At 42.5% G+C, this 18,534-nt stretch overlaps 1 protein-coding gene across 5 annotated transcripts in view; it reads right to left on the reverse strand.

Annotated features, from left to right (window-relative positions):
• The window catches only part of phkb (phosphorylase kinase, beta), a 59,909-nt gene that overhangs the window by 19,690 nt on the left and 21,685 nt on the right, over positions 1–18,534 (reverse strand). For all 5 annotated transcript variants that reach the window (XM_036963410.1, XM_036963411.1, XM_036963412.1 and 2 more), the window contains 6 exons: positions 14,839–14,934; positions 14,086–14,283; positions 9,723–9,780; positions 9,498–9,575; positions 8,346–8,504; positions 7,909–8,003 (listed from right to left, as the gene is read on the reverse strand). In XM_036963410.1, coding sequence (XP_036819305.1) covers positions 7,909–8,003; positions 8,346–8,504; positions 9,498–9,575; positions 9,723–9,780; positions 14,086–14,283; positions 14,839–14,934 — 684 coding nt within the window. The remainder of the gene's footprint in view (positions 1–7,908; positions 8,004–8,345; positions 8,505–9,497; positions 9,576–9,722; positions 9,781–14,085; positions 14,284–14,838; positions 14,935–18,534) is intronic.

Here is an 18,534-nt window from a genome sequence, read left to right on the forward strand (position 1 = left end):
TTGAAAAGAATGAGTACAATAAATTGCCCCTGAAAAAGAAAAAAAATAAGAAAACAAAACTCAAATTTAGGTCAGCAATTTGCGTCAACAGTAGCTTCTAGGCATGAGAAACGTGCATCTCAACTAGTAAAAGCCCAATTGCAAAACAAGCTTAGTCAGGAGTGCCACTCCCAGACTGCAAATATACATTAGTTTAATCTCTGCTTCATTTGAGATTTTCCCAAATTAAAAGAGTTGAAATGTTACACTTTTCCCTCCATTGTTGCATGGAGGGAAAAGGCCCCTTCAGGCTTCTTCTCACACTGCACCGTGTCTACCCAAACGCTGGGTACCAATACGTGTCCTTTGCATACAGAGTGCATTTCACACAGTGGAACTCTCCAAGCATCCGGAAAGCATAATGTAGGTAACTGAAATATACACATAGGCCTATCTCCCCAAAGCAATTGAACTGTGAATGTACTCCAAATACATGGTCAATAGCCTGAAAAAAACACTACTTCAAAAGAATAGTCACTATGTAAATTTTGACTGAGACGGAATAATTTCACAGGGGAAAATTACAGTGTTGGTCCAGCTTGTGAAGACAACAATCCCTCCTACCCCATCTCTCCCACTCCCATCCCTCCTCTCCCATCGCTCCTCTCCCATCCTATCCCTCCTCTCCCCCCTCTCCCATCTCCCACATCTCCCACTCCCATCTATCTCTCCTATCCCACTCCCATCCATCCCTCCTATCCCACTCCCATCCATCCCTCCTGTCCCACTCCCATCCATCCCTCCTCTCCCATCCCTCCTCTCCTCTCAATATGTCTTCAGTGATTCAGTGTTAGGCCCTGCTGAGCCCTTCTGTCCACTGACCTAAGCTAACCAGCTCAAGGTTACACAGCTCCACCGGGACTGGCCATGAGCCTTCACAGCATGTCTAGCGCGCATTTTGTGCATATGCCACGCCACTCTAGGAACACCTTCCTCATTTTTTTGCCCTCAGAACAGAAATCCATAGATTAGGGCTTAATGAATTTATTTCAATTGATTGATTTCTTTATATATGAACTGCAACTCAGTCAAATCTTTGAAATTGTTACATGTTTTGTTAATATTTTGTTCAGTATACATAGACAATCCTATACATACACATGAATGTACCCATGAGTGTGCACACAACAAACGGACACCAGATAAAATGCACTCTGTTGTTGCTCAGCATTTTTTACATGCAAGTTTAGATCAAAGGGACAATGACTTGAATTTACATACACTAAACTCGCATCACTGTGTTACTAGTGTGTTGTTTAAAATAAGCTTGACAAGGCACGAAGACAACGCTATCTCACTATCGGCAGTGACGTGCTACACATTGTAAGTGCGCAGACAGCCAAGCGGGAGCCACGTTTTTGATTGTACTTTCTCAAGGTTGGCATTTAAAAGCACACTTTATTTCCTCTCATTTTACATTTCCAGGTAGCATGAAAAAGGCAGACTTATTGAATGTAATAGTGGAGGCACAGACACAATCACTTCACAGAAATTGAAAACGGTGGGGATTGGATTCGTCGCTATGTAATTACGGAGGGATGCTTGCTGAGAATTTGATACGCATCGCTCTTTCTCCCTCTCACTGGGCACACCGCAGATATATTAGGTTTACTCGGCAATCCTTATGACCCCCAAAAAATAAAAAATCAATTTATATTAAGCTGAGCCCTATGAAAGCCTCCTTGAGCCTTGGGCTTGTCAAACCTGTTATATTTGATGTAATTCCCATTGAGATTCTATTGGGGAGACTGGGAGAGACCGTCTTTGATAAATCAGGCCTACCTATGAAAGGCTCTGTATGGGTGCTGCGGCATCGTCACCCAGAGAGCGGACACACCAGCCCAGACAATAAAGCCCTCTAAGCTGACAGGTTCAGCCCATATTCAAGTACCGTTTTGCCATTATGGATTAAAGTCTTATTAAAATGGGGATGGAAGACGGGACTGCATGACATAGAGGAATGGAAGGGCGTGGAGTGTAAATGTGGAGACTGACAGACACCTACGTGGCAGTAATTGCTCGTATAATGTCAAAGCCCTTTTCCAGCTCGCCACCCACAAGCCATTTTTTAGTTTATTAAGCACCGAGCCTGGTGTGCAATAACATTGGCATGGCAACTGCAGCAGCACGGGCGAGTTAGGAGACCCATATGGCTGTGCCATCTAAATGGTCTCTGCTCTGGCGCATGTGACTGACCTGGCTCTAACCCCAGCACAGTGATCCCCATGATAGATAATTGATATGCCCAGATAGGGATGATAACACACAACTGTTGTTTTTACCCAAATAGAGACCTTTCTCATATAGGGCACTGGGAGAGAGGGAGAGCACACGATTGTACTCTACATCACTGCTGTGAGCTTGGCCACATTCCGCGAGACTCACAGAAAGAATCACGTTCAGCAGCATGGAGCTCTATGATGAAAGACCAAACTGTGTTTGCCTGTCGAGGTGGTGGTCAGCTTTGTAGATGCTTGCCTTTGGAAAGACAAATAAAGACAAATTGGAAGTTCTCCTGCTCACAGGTCACTTCCCCTTAGGTATGAGAGGCTGGGAGAGTTACTATAGTCATTATGGCCAATAAACCAAACAGTGAGCTTGAAGAAACCAGTGGGCCAAATGTATAAAAAACTCATTAATGTGGATTTGACTTGGGACCGGGGCCTTGTAAAGTTTCTAAAGCAGACACTGTGATCCACTTTTGCTGTCCCATTATGTGAGAGATGGCCTACTCCCTGCCGGTTCAGGTCACTGGCAATCTCTCCTGGGCTCCTGCTGTCAAGAGGGGGGCCCAGCCCTGCTCTACAGTGCTGTCAGCGTGCCATTTGGCAGCCCTGTCCTGCTAATGAATATTATTTATCTTTGGATGCAAGGGAAAAAATAACATCCATCTGTTCACAACCATTCAGGGTGTCACATCAAAACAGGGAAGTCTGGATTATGCATCTAAAAAATGGTGTCCCTCTAATGTTTGTTTTACTGTGTTAAAACATGCTAATTCTTCTATTTTATTTTGTTACATAATCAATCACAATATGTTTTCCTTTGTTCTGCAATGGATTCGAGAACCCTTTCCCTTCATATGGTGATACAAAACAAACCTGTAGTATGGAACCCAGGATGCAGAAAAGGTATGAGCAAGGGGGTTTAGAGTTTGACTTTCAAAAGCTTGGAAAGTTGGAAAAATACATTTTGACTTACTGTCAGGACTGTAAAACTGAATTCCACAACAACATTGTGCATTTAGTAGAGACACTAAAATCGACAACCTCAAAATGCCTTCCATGTTGCGCCTCTCTTTCTCTGAAGGGGCTTGTTTGTGCCTCATAGTGTGACGGCCAATTGAAGCCCTCTCACCTTTAGACCTCATCACAGATGCAGGGCTGAGTGACAGCCCCCAGGATGCACTGTGCTTTGGAAATTCCCATTAACCTTGTTCTGTGGCTCACAGAATCACTCAGTTAAAGAGAGAGCTGTGTTTCTGTTGTGGGGACTAGAGCGATAAGGCGTTGGCTGCCAGAGAGCAACTGTACAGTACACTTATGCGATACTGTGAATAGGTGTGTGTTATGAGAGTATGTGTACGCATGTAGAAAGAGAGTGAAAGAAAATACTAGTATTTATTTGCTCATTTCATTGGTGGTGGATGAGGTGAGTTCCCCCCCACAAAGTAAAGCCCTTTGAGGTTACATAAAAAATACAATGAATTATTATGTGTTTGAATCCATCTTTTGTGTATTTGTGTTCATGTGTGTCCTTCTTTGACTCAGTATTACGGTAGTGAAAATGTGTGCATTTGTTTCATGTGTCCGATTAGCTAATCTGGTGTATAGTATTACGTGTTTGCTGCGTGCGTGCTTTGATGATGTGTGTGTGTGTGTGTGTGTGTGTGTGTGTGTGTATATTTTAAGGCATATGGCTTAATGATATCTCCTCTCTGGCTTTTGTTCCGTGTTTATTTGGAGAGTGTTTCCTGAAACTCCCTGGGGTGCGTTTGATCTGACTCAACCTCTGAGCCTAGCAAAACGCATCACTTCTCATGTGGAACAAACCACAGACAAGGAGCATTCACTTCACATTCTCCTAATGGTTTCTAAATACTAAACTACCCCGATCCACACACACACAGATCTGGGTCTAGTGCTTACTGGGTCTGACACTCTGGGAAGTGCATCAAATATGTGCGCCACCAAAAATAGTGTACTATTTGTATCAGTTAATAACAATTTAAAGTACAGTATACAGGCTCTGGGAATTTTAGGACGTTTCAATTCAGAGCTGCTCAGCATACACAGTCGCACTATATTCTTCATAATATGTTTAACACTAACATCACATAAATAACACGTAAACTATGTGAATCCCATTCTCTTGTGAATTATCTAGAAGGTCGCAGGGCATCACCTGGCTGTATTATCACATGACACATTTAAATGCATAGCATCAAGCTTGCTGAACAGTCCAATCTAAATGTAACCCCACATTCGCCATTCTAATGCAGTGTTAATGTGTGCTATTCTATTTACCGTTACACCACAGCGGCGTCTGGCTGCACTGCCCCCATCCATTCAGACACTTATTCAGAATATTTTTTAGCAGGTCTAGTCTAATGTATCATGGAATGGTCTTATGTAGTGTGCCTTTAAGTGCATTGGAGGCATGACGATGCGAAGAGTATCTCAGCCGAAATGAGAGCACAAAAATCAACAGTAGATTCCATGTGAAAGCTCAGCGCACCCACGCACGCAGGCGCCGCCCCCCACAGACCAAAGGGTTATAGTGATGAGAAGGCAACGAGACAGCCGCTCCACGCGCTTGTGAACATTATGCAACCCCCTCCCAGCATGCTCTCCCAACGACGCAAACCGTAGCCCCGTTCCAGGGTGAAAGGCTTGAGAAGGTACCGGAGCTCCAACCTCTGCTCCAGGGTGAGCTGCTTAGCTGAGCATTTGCGTCATGAATAAAACAACAACCTGTTTTTCCACCGAGGTGAGCTAGACTTTCATGCAGGAGGAAAGGTAAACTCAAGATAAATTATGTAGACTCCTGATCTCTCTCCTTCCCCATTGATTTTTTTTACCTCTCGTTTGAGCCTTGTGGCACTCGCATATCAACACAGGTTTGGAATAATACATCAAAGTTTGTCCTAGCAAGTAAGAATATATGACATCTGAATCAATGATATATAGAATTATGCAGACTCATGTATACATGCAGAGGGTGTATAGTAGTCTGCAGTAGTGCCGGTATAGCAGGTTAACTATTTAAGCAAGGATCGTGAAGGTGTGGTATATGGCTAACATACCACGGCTGAGGGCTGTTTTTATGCACAACGCAACACCTGGATACAGCCCTTAGCCGTGGTATATTGTTCATATAAAACAAACCCCTGAGGTGCTTTATTGCTATTATAAACTGCCCGCCAACATCATTAGAACAGTAAACAAGTTATTTTGAGTCATACCCCTGGTATATTGTCTACACATGGCTGGAATGCTGTTTCAGCCAATCAGCATCCAGGACCCAAACTACACAGTTTATAAGGTTAATTATAGCGGAGAGGAAGAAGCGAAGCGAGAGGCTTAACTCTGCCCAAAATCTGTCCACGTTAAGCAGATCATTAAGTGAGGAGTTTTTGTATGGGGGGCAATGAGATAGAATTTGGGGTAGAATTTGGTCAAGATAAAAATAAATTAGGCTTATTTGATCTAATAGAAGTTTTGTAATGTTAAGAGTGTACACTGAGTGTACAAAACATTACGAACACCTTCCTAATATTAAGTTGCTGACACAAACCGGTGTGCATGGCATCTACTACCATACCCCGTTCAAAGGCACTTAAATCTTTTGTCTTGCCCATTCACCGTCTGAATGGCACACATTCAAAATCCATGTCTCAAATGTCTCAAGGTTTAAAAATCATTCTTTACACTGATTGAAGTGACATCCCGGCTACTTTGAGAAACAACACTTAATATTAGAGTTGTTCCCTGAAATTCTAGACTGTCTATGCATATTCATGAGGCTTGCACTCACTCTCCATTGGATACAGGCAGTTGACGTTAACACTCCTCATAGAATATTCAAAAAAGTATTAAAATAACGACATGCATCAACCAATACAAAGAGAGGAATAGGCAGGAGCTTGACAGCCTGCCGTTCTACTCTGTGGACAGCGAATCCCATTGTTAGGGCGGAGACACAAGCATCTCGTCGTTGTACAGTGCCTTGCGAAAGTATTCGGCCCCCTTGAACTTTGCGACCTTTTGCCACATTTCAGGCTTCAAACATAAAGATATAAAACTGTATTTTTTTGTGAAGAATCAACAACAAGTGGGACACAATCATGAAGTGGAACGACATTTATTGGATATTTCAAACTTTTTTAACAAATCAAAAACTGAAAAATTGGGCGTGCAAAATTATTCAGCCCCTTTACTTTCAGTGCAGCAAACTCTCTCCAGAAGTTCAGTGAGGATCTCTGAATGATCCAATGTTGACCTAAATGACTAATGATGATAAATAGAATCCACCTGTGTGTAATCAAGTCTCCGTATAAATGCACCTGCACTGTGATAGTCTCAGAGGTCCGTCAAATGCGCAGAGAGCATCATGAAGAACAAGGAACACACCAGGCAGGTCCGAGATACTGTTGTGAAGAAGTTTAAAGCCGGATTTGGATACAAAAAGATTTCCCAAGCTTTAAACATCCCAAGGAGCACTGTGCAAGCGATAATATTGAAATGGAAGGAGTATCAGACCACTGCAAATCTACCAAGACCTGGCCGTCCCTCTAAACTTTCAGCTCATACACGGAGAAGACTGATCAGAGATGCAGCCAAGAGGCCCATGATCACTCTGGATGAACTGCAGAGATCTACAGCTGAGGTGGGAGACTCTGTCCATAGGACAACAATCAGTCGTATATTGCACAAATCTGGCCTTTATGGAAGAGTGGCAAGAAGAAAGCCATTTCTTAAAGATATCCATAAAAAGTGTTGTTTAAAGTTTGCCACAAGCCACCTGGGAGACACACCAAACATGTGGAAGAAGGTGCTCTGGTCAGATGAAACCAAAATTGAACTTTTTGGCAACAATGCAAAACGTTATGTTTGGCGTAAAAGCAACACAGCTGAACACACCATCCCCACTGTCAAACATGGTGGTGGCAGCATCATGGTTTGGGCCTGCTTTTCTTCAGCAGGGACAGGGAAGATGGTTAAAATTGATGGGAAGATGGATGGAGCCAAATACAGGACCATTCTGGAAGAAACTGAGACTGGGACGGAGATTTGTCTTCCAACAAGACAATGATCCAAAATCTACAATGGAATGGTTCAAAAATAAACATATCCAGGTGTTAGAATGGCCAAGTCAAAGTCCAGACCTGAATCCAATCGAGAATCTGTGGAAAGAACTGAAAACTGCTGTTCACAAATGCTCTCCATCCAACCTCACTGAGCTCGAGCTGTTTTGCAAGGAGGAATGGGAAAAAAATTCAGTCTCTCGATGTGCAAAACTGATAGAGACATACCCCAAGCGACTTACAGCTGTAATCGCAGCAAAAGTTGGCGCTACAAAGTATTAACTTAAGGGGGCTGAATAATTTTGCACGCCCAATTTTTCAGTTTTTGATTTGTTAAATAAGTTTGAAATATCCAATAAATGTCATTCCACTTCATGATTGTGTCCCACTTGTTGTTGATTCTTCACAAAAAAATAGAGTTTTATATCTTTATGTTTGAAGCCTGAAATGTGGCAAAAGGTCGCAAAGTTCAAGGGGGCCGAATACTTTCGCAAGGCACTGTAGTATCTCTGATTATAGTGATGGCCAAACATGGCTGGTCACATGGGAATGGGAGTCGAAACCTGATTGGAGTATCTCATGCTGACGTTCCTCTGATCCTGGCGGGGTACGTAGCGTTTGATTGGGTCAATGTCTTGGGGGCTGATCAGCTCATCCACTGGAAAAGAGACATGGCAAAATGGAGGGGTGAACACAGAGAGCACACGAAAGGTTCCAACTGATATACTGGACATACACCCCATAAAATTACTTTTCCTTACAAAAAGTCCTTACTTTGTAATGAGAACCCATTAACCTGTGAGCAACTTCACAAACAAATACATATGCTGAACTGAATATCTGAACTCTGTGACCTCTGCAGTCTGACGTGACAACAGTATAGTGAACACCCCAGCGAGCATGCTCTATAGCAAATACCTCTCCAGCGAGAGGTCAGAGAAGAGAAGATATTTGACAGTGAGGTGAGGTCAGTGAAGAGAAGACAGACAGAGAGACTGACCCAGCAGCCTGGCGATGTTGAAGAGGGCCTGGCCCCACAGGAACAGCATGCCGTCTTGGCCTGTGTTGGCAGGGAAACGCTTCTGGCTCCCGTGCTTCTTCTGCTCCGCCTCCACAAAGTCGGCAGGTACGCGGTAGTACTTCGGGATGACAGCATGGCCTGACCCACGACACACAGGACGGGAGATAGATATACTTTACTGTGCTGGGTGATTACAAACATGTCGAATAGAGGGCACTAATGGAATTCCCAGGAGGTTGATACATCGAAAGGAGTGCAGTTTATGTGTCTGCTGCTCAGGAGAAAGGAGTGCAGCTTATGTGTCTGCTGCTCAGGAGAAGGGAGTGGTAGTTATCTATTCAAAGGTATCTCAACAGACACACGTGAAGAAATGTCACATTTCCAAGATGGAACGCACCGGGAGTACAATGCTTTCTCTGCATAACAAATGCAAAGACACCACAAAGCCAAAGGAGGTGACAACTCTGTCTGCAACCACTGAGATGTATTCCTAAAGCAGCATGCATGCTTCAGAGGCTATTGGCTCCCGAGAATCTTTTAATGTGGTTTCTTTACTGGGGGAAAAAAATACAGTTTTGTGTGAAGGCTGATATGAAAGCCTGGTCCTTAAAATATGTGAACAGCTTCTGTGCACTCAGCGTGTGGGAGATGAATATGGATGGATATTGTAATGTGTATAATATGAAAATAACAGTAACCTTCGCAACCAAAATGTATGTGCATTTCTCAAAAGACTCCCACGGATGCCAGCTTGAATGTGTATGTGAGAGGGACAAATAAGTGTTTCCCCTATATTAATTTAGCAGCGGTGGCCCACCACTGCTGAATTGTTGCCAGCGCCGCAACAAATCTGATGTAATTTTGTACAATAAAAAATGTCCTGCTGAGATACGCTTTGAAATGGATAGTCGCTAGGCTCTAACAGCTAGCATGCCATTATGCTAACGCTAGTAGCAGTGCACCCCCCCGCCCCAGTAACAATTCACCCCACCACCCTTGACACCACTGCTGAAAAAATTCCTAGGGGAAACACTGGTAGAGTAATTGAGTGTGTATGTGCATGTGCGTGGCAGTATATGTGCACAGTAGTTCCAGAAGAACACAGATCACCAAGGGAGGAGGAAAACTCACCCTCAAAAGATTGAAAAATTATAGGCGTTAACAGATCTTGGTATTCTTTGACTTGGGCGTTGTTCCCCCTGAAGACCCCTGGAAATCAAATACAGGTGAGTAGAGGAGACCGTAAAATGGCTAAAAAGTGGCAGATATTCAAGTTCTATGTAACAGAATACTCACAACCATTTGAAAACAATATTAACATCACAACTATTGTGGTGTTTACTGTGTACGACTCACCATCAATCATCATGAAGATGAAAAATATGGGAAACTCGCATTCAATTCCATCAAAAAGCTGAAATAGAAAAGTACATTAGATTTTCATAAAAGTGTCTTTGAAGAAATGAAAAAAAGACATAACACTGAAAAGGTCACTCGTTTCCTAACCCGAAAGAGAAATAAACATGGCATGCAAGTGCATTAATCTCAAAATATATTGCTTTGTGTCAGTGGTTGCATATTGAACACAATAAAAATGCTCAGCTTTTAGAACAAATGCAGCACGTAGAAAATGATGGGCCTGTCCCAAAACACACACTCAAAACACTTCTTAACAGGTGAAGACTGGCGAGTTCGTTTTCCAATTCTAACAGTTTAACAGAGGCAAAAACAATTACTTCTGAGATGCTATCAGAGTCCCAGCCAACCAGAAACTCCATTACATAGCTTTAGACTTCTTACCTCACCACCCATACCCATAAATCATCTGGGGTTGAAATTAAAAACAAGCCAAATGTAGAGATGTTTGTAGAGCGAAATGGCAATGTATTCATTTCAATATTTCCAAGGAGAAACTTCAACAGTAACTGTGAGGACGTAATAAGTCTTAAGTACATGTTTGTTGTTGTTGGTATTCCTCGTTTGTCAGATAGTGTCCTTGGTTCAGTTTTCATGTAGCATTCACAAACCAAAAAGGCAATATAAATAATTTAAACTTAGTGGATCAATTACCCGAGGACACACTAAAAGAACAACTGAATGAAACAGACCCAAGGATATATCTGCATTACGTAACAACCCTTCTTCAAATTGACTAGCTCTCAGACAGTCACCTAAGGGCTCTTTTTGGGACCAAAGCAGCAACTCACTTTCGTGGTATGCTTGGCTTCCTCGCCTTCAGAGAGAGGAGGAGCATAACGACTCCTGAAATGCAATTAAGACTTTGCTATCGCCGTCTCCCATCTCGGCAGACAATCTCCATGGCAATAGGAGATAAGAGAGTGACTACAACGTAATGAAATAAAGGCTGTTAATTGGAGTGGTCACACATTTCCCAGGCTGCGGTTTGGCTGTTATAGCAGAGATAACAGGGACCGCTTCAGCCATCAGTCCATCAAATCAAAAGAAATCTAACATATGATTCCCCCCAGCCATCTCTATTCTCCATCTCTATTCTTGTATTTTGTTATCAGCTTTACCAAAGCTATGTTGCATACCGTACTGCGAGTTGTTTGTCATCGCTCAAGGGTTAGGCTGACACAGCTGGGTCATGCTAGTGTGTGTGAGTGAGTGCGTGCTTGCTTGCGTGTCTGTGCCAGTGGAGATAAGGTACAAAATGATGGAGATATTTAATAAAATGTTACAAGGATGGAGAGAGCAGTCACTGAGGCCTACATCTGCAGTATAAACACCAGCTATCCCAGGAGCCTCAGCTATTCCGCAGATTGTAAAACTCTATATTGTACAACAGGATGCACTCCTTCACTTGTAGCGGGTAACGTTACAGACTTTAGAAAATCTAACAAGGTGTGCGTTTTCAAATTGAATAAACCTGCAATCAACGCCCTCCCACCTGAAAATGAATTTTTCAACAATAAAATATGATGTACAACGTCCTTCGTGGTCCCATACATGTGACTTCTAGCTATTTGAGTGGGCAGCAAGAAGAGGTTTTGCATGTGCAGAGAACCATTCCATCTACAATGTTATGTAATGGCCTACCACATTTACCTACTGTAATGGATGAGATTTCAAAATGATTCATCACAAAGCATTTTATAGTGTAATATCCAGCTCCCATTTCTCCAAAATGGTCTGACTGGGACCTGTTGATTGCACCTAGTCTAAATCCTATAATGAAACTTTAAAGTTTAGTGGCTCAGATTATTCCCATATTTCCTACCTTTGTGTTTCCCCCTGATGAATCCAAGCTCATTAATTCCGGGAGGTCAGTGCTGCGGCTAATGCAATGATTTGCTCAGTGTTAAATAGCTGCCCTGCTTCAAATTCACACTCTGCAGGCACAGCAGCTAATCCTGACGTTAATATGCCTTCAGTTGGGATTCATCAACGGCAGAGCAGCCACAGTTGCGTGGCTTCTGTCGTAGGAAAACAACATCTGGATTAACCCTTTACACACTCGTACCCGTATATGGGTTGACAATGGCAGATTTGGGCACAGATTGGAACGCAGTGGCTGTACAGTAACATGCAATACATGACGACAGAGCTCAGTGTCTCCACTTCACAGCGCTTTATGGGTTTTGACTGACAGTCGTTCTGAACGCGACAAGAAGTTGCCTCATTCCTCACGCTAAATTTGGTAACTTGGCAAAGAAAAAAATGTCTGAGTGAGGGAAATGCTGTAAATTATGAGGACTCTATGTATTTTTACAGATGAGATGTTGAGGATAAGAAATACCGCTTTGATGTCACACAAGCAAGCCAAAACACCTCAGAGTCTGTTCACATTTCCATCTTGTAAGAATATTTTGGACACTGTGCTAACAAACCTTCAAACGAGCTTCAACGCCATACAACACTCCTTCTGTGGCCACCAACTGCATTTAAATGCTAGTAAAACTAAGTGCATGCTCTTCAACCAATTGCTGCCCACACCCTCCCGCCCGACCAACATCACTACTTTGGACGGTTCTGACTTAGAATATCTGGACAACTACAAATACCTAGGTATCTGGTTAGACTGTAAACTCTCCTTCCTTCCACAGTAAGCATCTCAAATCCAAAATTAAATCTAGAAATCGGCTTCCTATTTCGCAACAAAGCCTCCTTCACTCATGCTGCCAAACATACCCTCATAAAACTGACTATCCTACTGATCCTTGACTTTGGCGATGTCATTTACAAAATAGCCTCCAACCCTCTACTCAGCAAACTGGATGAAGTCTATCACAGTGCCATCCGTTCTGACACCAAAGCCCCATATACTACCCACCACTGCGACCTGTAACCCACTGGCTGCAGGTCATCTTTAAGTCTTTGCTAGGTAAAGCCCTGCCTTATCTCAGCTCACTGGTCACCATAGCAACACCCACCCGTAGCACATGCTCCAGCAGGTATATTTCACTGGTCATCCCCAAAGCCAAAACTTCCTTTGGCCCCCTTTCCTTCCAGTTCTCTGCTGCCAATGACTGGAACGAATTGCAAAAATCTCTGAAGCTGGAGACTTATATCTCCCTCACTAACTTTAAGCATCAGCTGTCACAGCAACTTAGCGATCACTGTAACTGTACACAGCCAATCTGTAAATAGCACACCCAACTACCTTATCCCCATATTGTTATTTATCCTCTTGCTCTTTTGCACTCCAGTATCTCTACTTGCACATCATCATCTGCATATCTATCACTTCAGTGTTTAATTGCTATCAATTATCACTCCAGTGTTTAATTCCAGTGTTTAATTGCTAAAAATAATATTTTAAGATAATACACAGAGGACTAGAGGCCAATAGGGAAATAACAATCAATGGAATTGTTTTTCAATTCAACACCTGGTTAGAATCTGTGTAGGAATTGAGCCTGAAACAGGATACTTGTTATTTGGCCATTGGCCCAATTCTACTGCAAAGAATTCTAATTGGTCAACCACAGGCTAGGGTTGGGGGTTATAAATTACATCCCGTCACTTTGTTCTATGGAGAATCATTGAGGACAGGAAACAATTAACATTGAGCATCTTACTTCCCAGCATAACATCTATGATTTGTTCTTTTTTTTTTCTTTCTTTCTTTTTTCCCCCTTGCTTTGGGGTCTGTGTTATTGAAGAACAGCATCAACTGCTAGCTATCTCATAAAACTCATGTAATGCCAACATTTATAATCACCATGTTTGATGTGCAGTTACAAGATGACGTGGTGTTACATCCTGGGTTGTCCTGAACAGAATGAGCCTGTTTGTTGGAGAAACTTTGCCACGGACCACACATCAGAATGCAATTGTGTCTCCAGTCTATGCGCACCAAAATTCATATCTGCTTCTCTGAATTCACTAGTATTTGTATTTGTAGTGAAATCCTAAGACTAAGATCATATTTTATCATTTAGATAGTCCTTTTGTCAATAGACATTTTTTTCAAATTATGCCAACCATGTCAGGTGAACTGTTGTGTCGTAACCTTACGTCTAATAATTTCCCCATAATTTCCAAACGGTTCCCTTTGAATTGCTACCATTGTTATGCATATGCTTTCCGTATTTCTTATGTAAGAAACCCTTCAATTTAGCCTTATCCATAATAGGCCAATTCACGAAGAGCGTAAGGGGTTTTAAGAGCTGAAATGGAAAAAGCCAAGTCAGAGTAGCACATGTTAGTCATCACAATCAGTCTGCAGGGTTGGCTTTTAAACTAAACCACAGACCTTCATCTCAGCCGGTTTGTAGTGTCTCCTATTCTCGTCTTCATTGGCGGTCCTGTAGCCGTCACGCAGGAAGCGCTTGAAGCCGTACTTCCCCTTTAGTTTGCGCACCACCTTGTCCAGGGTCTGACTGTAAAGGGCGTCGTCATCCACAGCGAACGCAGGGTAACTGATGCAGGGCAGGAGGGCAGCGTCCGTATTCTGTGTTAGGGTTCAAAGAAGGTTTAAAATGCGGAGCATTTAAAACACAGATACCCGTTTTTGATCATTTCCTAAGTCAACCCTTCACCCCCATGTGCCAGCTGTCAGGTAGTTAGTAAAGGGTTAAGAGACTAAGGGACCCACTCTCTTTCTCTCCCTGCTAATGGTCACTTTCCAAAATTAAAGAGGCTGACATTTAATAACACATTAGTCAGAGACTCATATATAATTAAGATGCTCAACGTTTTATTTGCATAAGCCTTGTACTGTACTCCCTTCCCCTCCTTCCTCCGCAGCCCTCTCTCACTCCATCCCCACCTCTCCCTCCCATTAGCCCATGTTGTAGATGTGGCGCCAATGCATTTCTTCCATCTCCCCTAATTAAACCAATTCATTTACAGGAGCACTTTTCTGTCTAGTTGCTCTTACTGCCGGAGAAAAATTATTAGCCCCCTCTTTACTGGTGAACTGGGAGACTGGACTGGTCACTGAGCCAATACATCATTGGGTACGGAGTGGTATTTAGCAAAGAGTGGTTTAATTGTCTTTACTCACGTGGGACCTGGATTCTCTGGGTAGGAGGGAGGACAGTGTCTGTCTGTTCCTGTTGTGGGCATCCAGGTCCACGAAGATGACAGACCAAGAGCAACCCTGCAGACCCACAGAGATGACGAGTCATATTCACTGGTGCTTGTAAGATTGATGCGGGTCAGACAAGGTCTGTTACCGATTCGATGTGGATGAAAATTGTAGCGCTTCCGTTTTGTCACAATGCAAGATTCAATGTAGCCTGCATGTGCTTACATGTTTGGACATAACGCATATAGGAAACCTGGTTGAACACCGACTTTCACAGCCAATCAGAACTCAAAACATCTAGGACACATTTATAGTCATTCCGTCCGTGCTGTTGAACTGTGCCACTAGTGAGCCATGGGACTGCAGGGCATGGATGGCAGCTACTGGCTGTTCCCAGCATGACCCGATATAGGCCTGTCGCACTGCAGCTGTCACCACCACTTCCACTAGCTCCCTGAAAAGAAGCCTTAATACGCAGGAAACAACATCAAAATGTCACAACCATGAACACAAGCATTTCTTTACGCCCGCAATAACAACATCTGCTAAATATGTCTATGTGACCAATACAATTTGATACGATTTGATTTTGACACTCGCTCACGGATACACGTACCAACGTGTACACACACACGACATAGCACATCCTCTACATGGCAGAAGACCCGTTTTGTTTACGTTACTGTGAATCCAGCCCGGAGGATGAAGTGCTGCACACACTCCGAGCCTCCAACGTCTCACGAGGCAGGCCTCTGCTGAGCAAAACCAGCTACGAAGGCAGCAATATTACAACCTTACTCTTACAAAAGAGTCAGTATTGCCCGACCATTTGATCTTTTTGGGTACAAAGCTAAAAAGCCTAGTTTTTCTATGCTTTGAGCACAGTGCGGGGGCACTCCATCCATGAAGGGCCATCCAATCACCTCGATACCACATCATGTTGTTACACTGCAAACTCTTTGCCCACGGTATGATTTACCTACCCTCGAGCCCCTCTGTTGAAATGAGGGTCTGAGTGCTTTTTCTGGGTTAGTTTACTGTACCATTTCTGGATTAACACATCTCACAAAATGTCTGTTGCAAATGTTCCCGGACACGTTTGTTCACTGACACCTCAAAAATGTTCACATTAAGGCAAAAAAAAAAAAAAAAAGCAGTTTCTGCACAATGCATTATGTATGCTGCTTTCGAACAAGCCAACCAAAGCTTTTAGCCATCAGAGTGACTCTCATCAGGCCTGCTTTAGTGATTTACTGTACATACTGCAGGGTTTGGTGGAATGGGATGTAAATGATTGTGACAGCACAGAACGTGGTCTCCACTGTGACCTACGCTTCTTAGTACCGTACCTTTATTGATTGCACTCCACATTTTGCTCTGAAGCAGGCAGTCACTTAATAAACTGACAACCCACACATAAAAGCTGGGTAAAGTTAGTGATTGGCTCCCTCTCGACCATTGTGCTCTGGCTAGTCATTGATTGGCTGTTGCCTCTAAGAAACACAGCTGGGGAGAGTCACTGATCATGGCTTATTCTCAGTTGAAAATCTGGAGGGAAGTCAGAGGGGCACTGAGAGCTGGCCATCATTAATAACCTAGGTGATGACTCATAGCCACTCCATCCCCACACAGCAGCCCCAGACACACCAGCCACTACTATACTACTGCCTAATGACAGGAACCAAACCCAGTGGGGCACAGAGTTTAATCTAAAACTCTGATCATCAATGAGTCAATTTAACCTCATTGGCAGTGGATTAATTAGATGAAGAAGGAGGTGGCTAAGAAGAAGAGCCCTTCATTAAATAACTGATAACAGTAGCAAAAGAGACTATAACGATCATAAGGTGCCTTCGGAAAATATTCACAACCCTTGAACTTTTCTACATTTTGTTTTGTTACAAAGTGGGATTAAAATGGATTTAATTGTCATTTTTGTCAACAATCTACACAAAATACACAAAAAACTATTATGAAAAATAAAACATGAATATATCTTGATATCTTATTCAACCCCCTGAGTCAATAAATGTTAGAATCTCCTTTGGCTGCGATTACAGCGGGAGTCTTTCTGGGTAAATCTCTAAGAGCTTTCCACAACATTTGCCCTTTATTCTTTTCAAAGATTCTTCAAGCTCTTTCAAATGGGTTATTGATCATTGCTAGACAACCATTTTTCAGGCCATGCTATAGATTTTCAAGCAGTTTTAAGTCAAAACTAACTCGGCCACTCAGGAACATTCACTGTCTTCTTGGTAAGGAACTCCAGTGTAGATTTGGCCTTGTGTTTTAGGTTATTGTTCTGCTGAAAGGTGAATTCATATGCCAGTGTCTTGTGGAAAGCAGACTGAACCAGGTTTTCCTCTAGGATTTTCATTTTATCCAGAAAAACTCCCCAGTCCTTAATGATTACAAGCATAACCATAACATGATAGTAATGTGTTGTATTGGATTTTCCCCAAACATAACACTTTGTTTTCAGGACAAAAGGTTAACTGTTTTGCCACATTTGTTGCGGTATGACTTTAGTGCCTTGTTGCAAACAGGATGCATGTTTTGGAATATTTGTATTCTGTACAGGCTTCCTTCTTTTCACTCTGTCAATTAGGTTAGTATTGTGGACTAACTACATTATTGTTGATCCCACCTCAGTTTTCTCCTATCACAGCCATTAAACCTCTGTGAAATCCCTGAGCGGTTTCTTCCTCTGATGAGATACAGTAGTCATTCAAAAATCATGTTAAACACAATTATTGCATTTTGCAACTTACATTTTTACTCCTGAACCTATTTGGGCGTGCCATAACAAACGGGGTTGAATAGTTACTGACTCCAGACATCTCAGCTTTTAATTTTGAAATCATTTCAATTATTTTGTTAAAACATCATTCCACTTTGACATTATGGGGTATTGTGTGTTGGCCAGTGACACAAAAACTATCAATTGAATCCATTTGAAATAACACAGCAAAAATTAGGAAAAGGTCAAGGGGTTTGTGAACACTTTCCGAAGGAACTGTATAATCACTAGGGGTAAGATATTATTCATGGTAGGTTCACACGGGACACAATGTTGTTGTTGTGCTTTATTTGCTTGAAATGCGTCGTGCTGCGTGCATGAACGAACAAAATGGAAGAGAAAGAAATCTGTTTTGAGAAAAACAAGAATGCTAAGTGGAGGTTTTTTTTCAGTTTTCCAATCCATTAGCACATAGAATGGATGTTCACATTCCCGTCTTTACTCTAGACAGCAAAAACAAATTAAACCTACAAAATGTCTGATCCAGAAAGGAGCAAGGAAATCAAGGAAATGGGAACAGCAGTAATCTATCAAAGCTGTTAGTGCATAGACATCTAGCTAGTCAGCCCCGAGTACAACACAAGCCCACTCAATAAACCCCCTGAGTGTGTGGTTCACTTTCCACAGGCAGAAAATGATGATATCCGGTCATTTGCATCACATCACCGGCTTCAGGCTGCATCACATCCGGCTGTGATTGGGAGTCCCATGGGGCGGCACACAATTGGCCCAGCGTCGTCCGGGTTTGGCCATCATTGTAAATAAGAATTTGTTCTTAACTGACTTGCCGAGTTAAATAAAAGGTTCAATCAAATTTAAATATATATTAAAGAAATGTGATTAATTAAATCTCTGAGAACTGTTGTACTATG

This window comes from Oncorhynchus mykiss, chromosome 26 (genome assembly GCF_013265735.2).
Source record: "Oncorhynchus mykiss isolate Arlee chromosome 26, USDA_OmykA_1.1, whole genome shotgun sequence".
Lineage (NCBI taxonomy): Eukaryota > Metazoa > Chordata > Actinopteri > Salmoniformes > Salmonidae > Oncorhynchus > Oncorhynchus mykiss.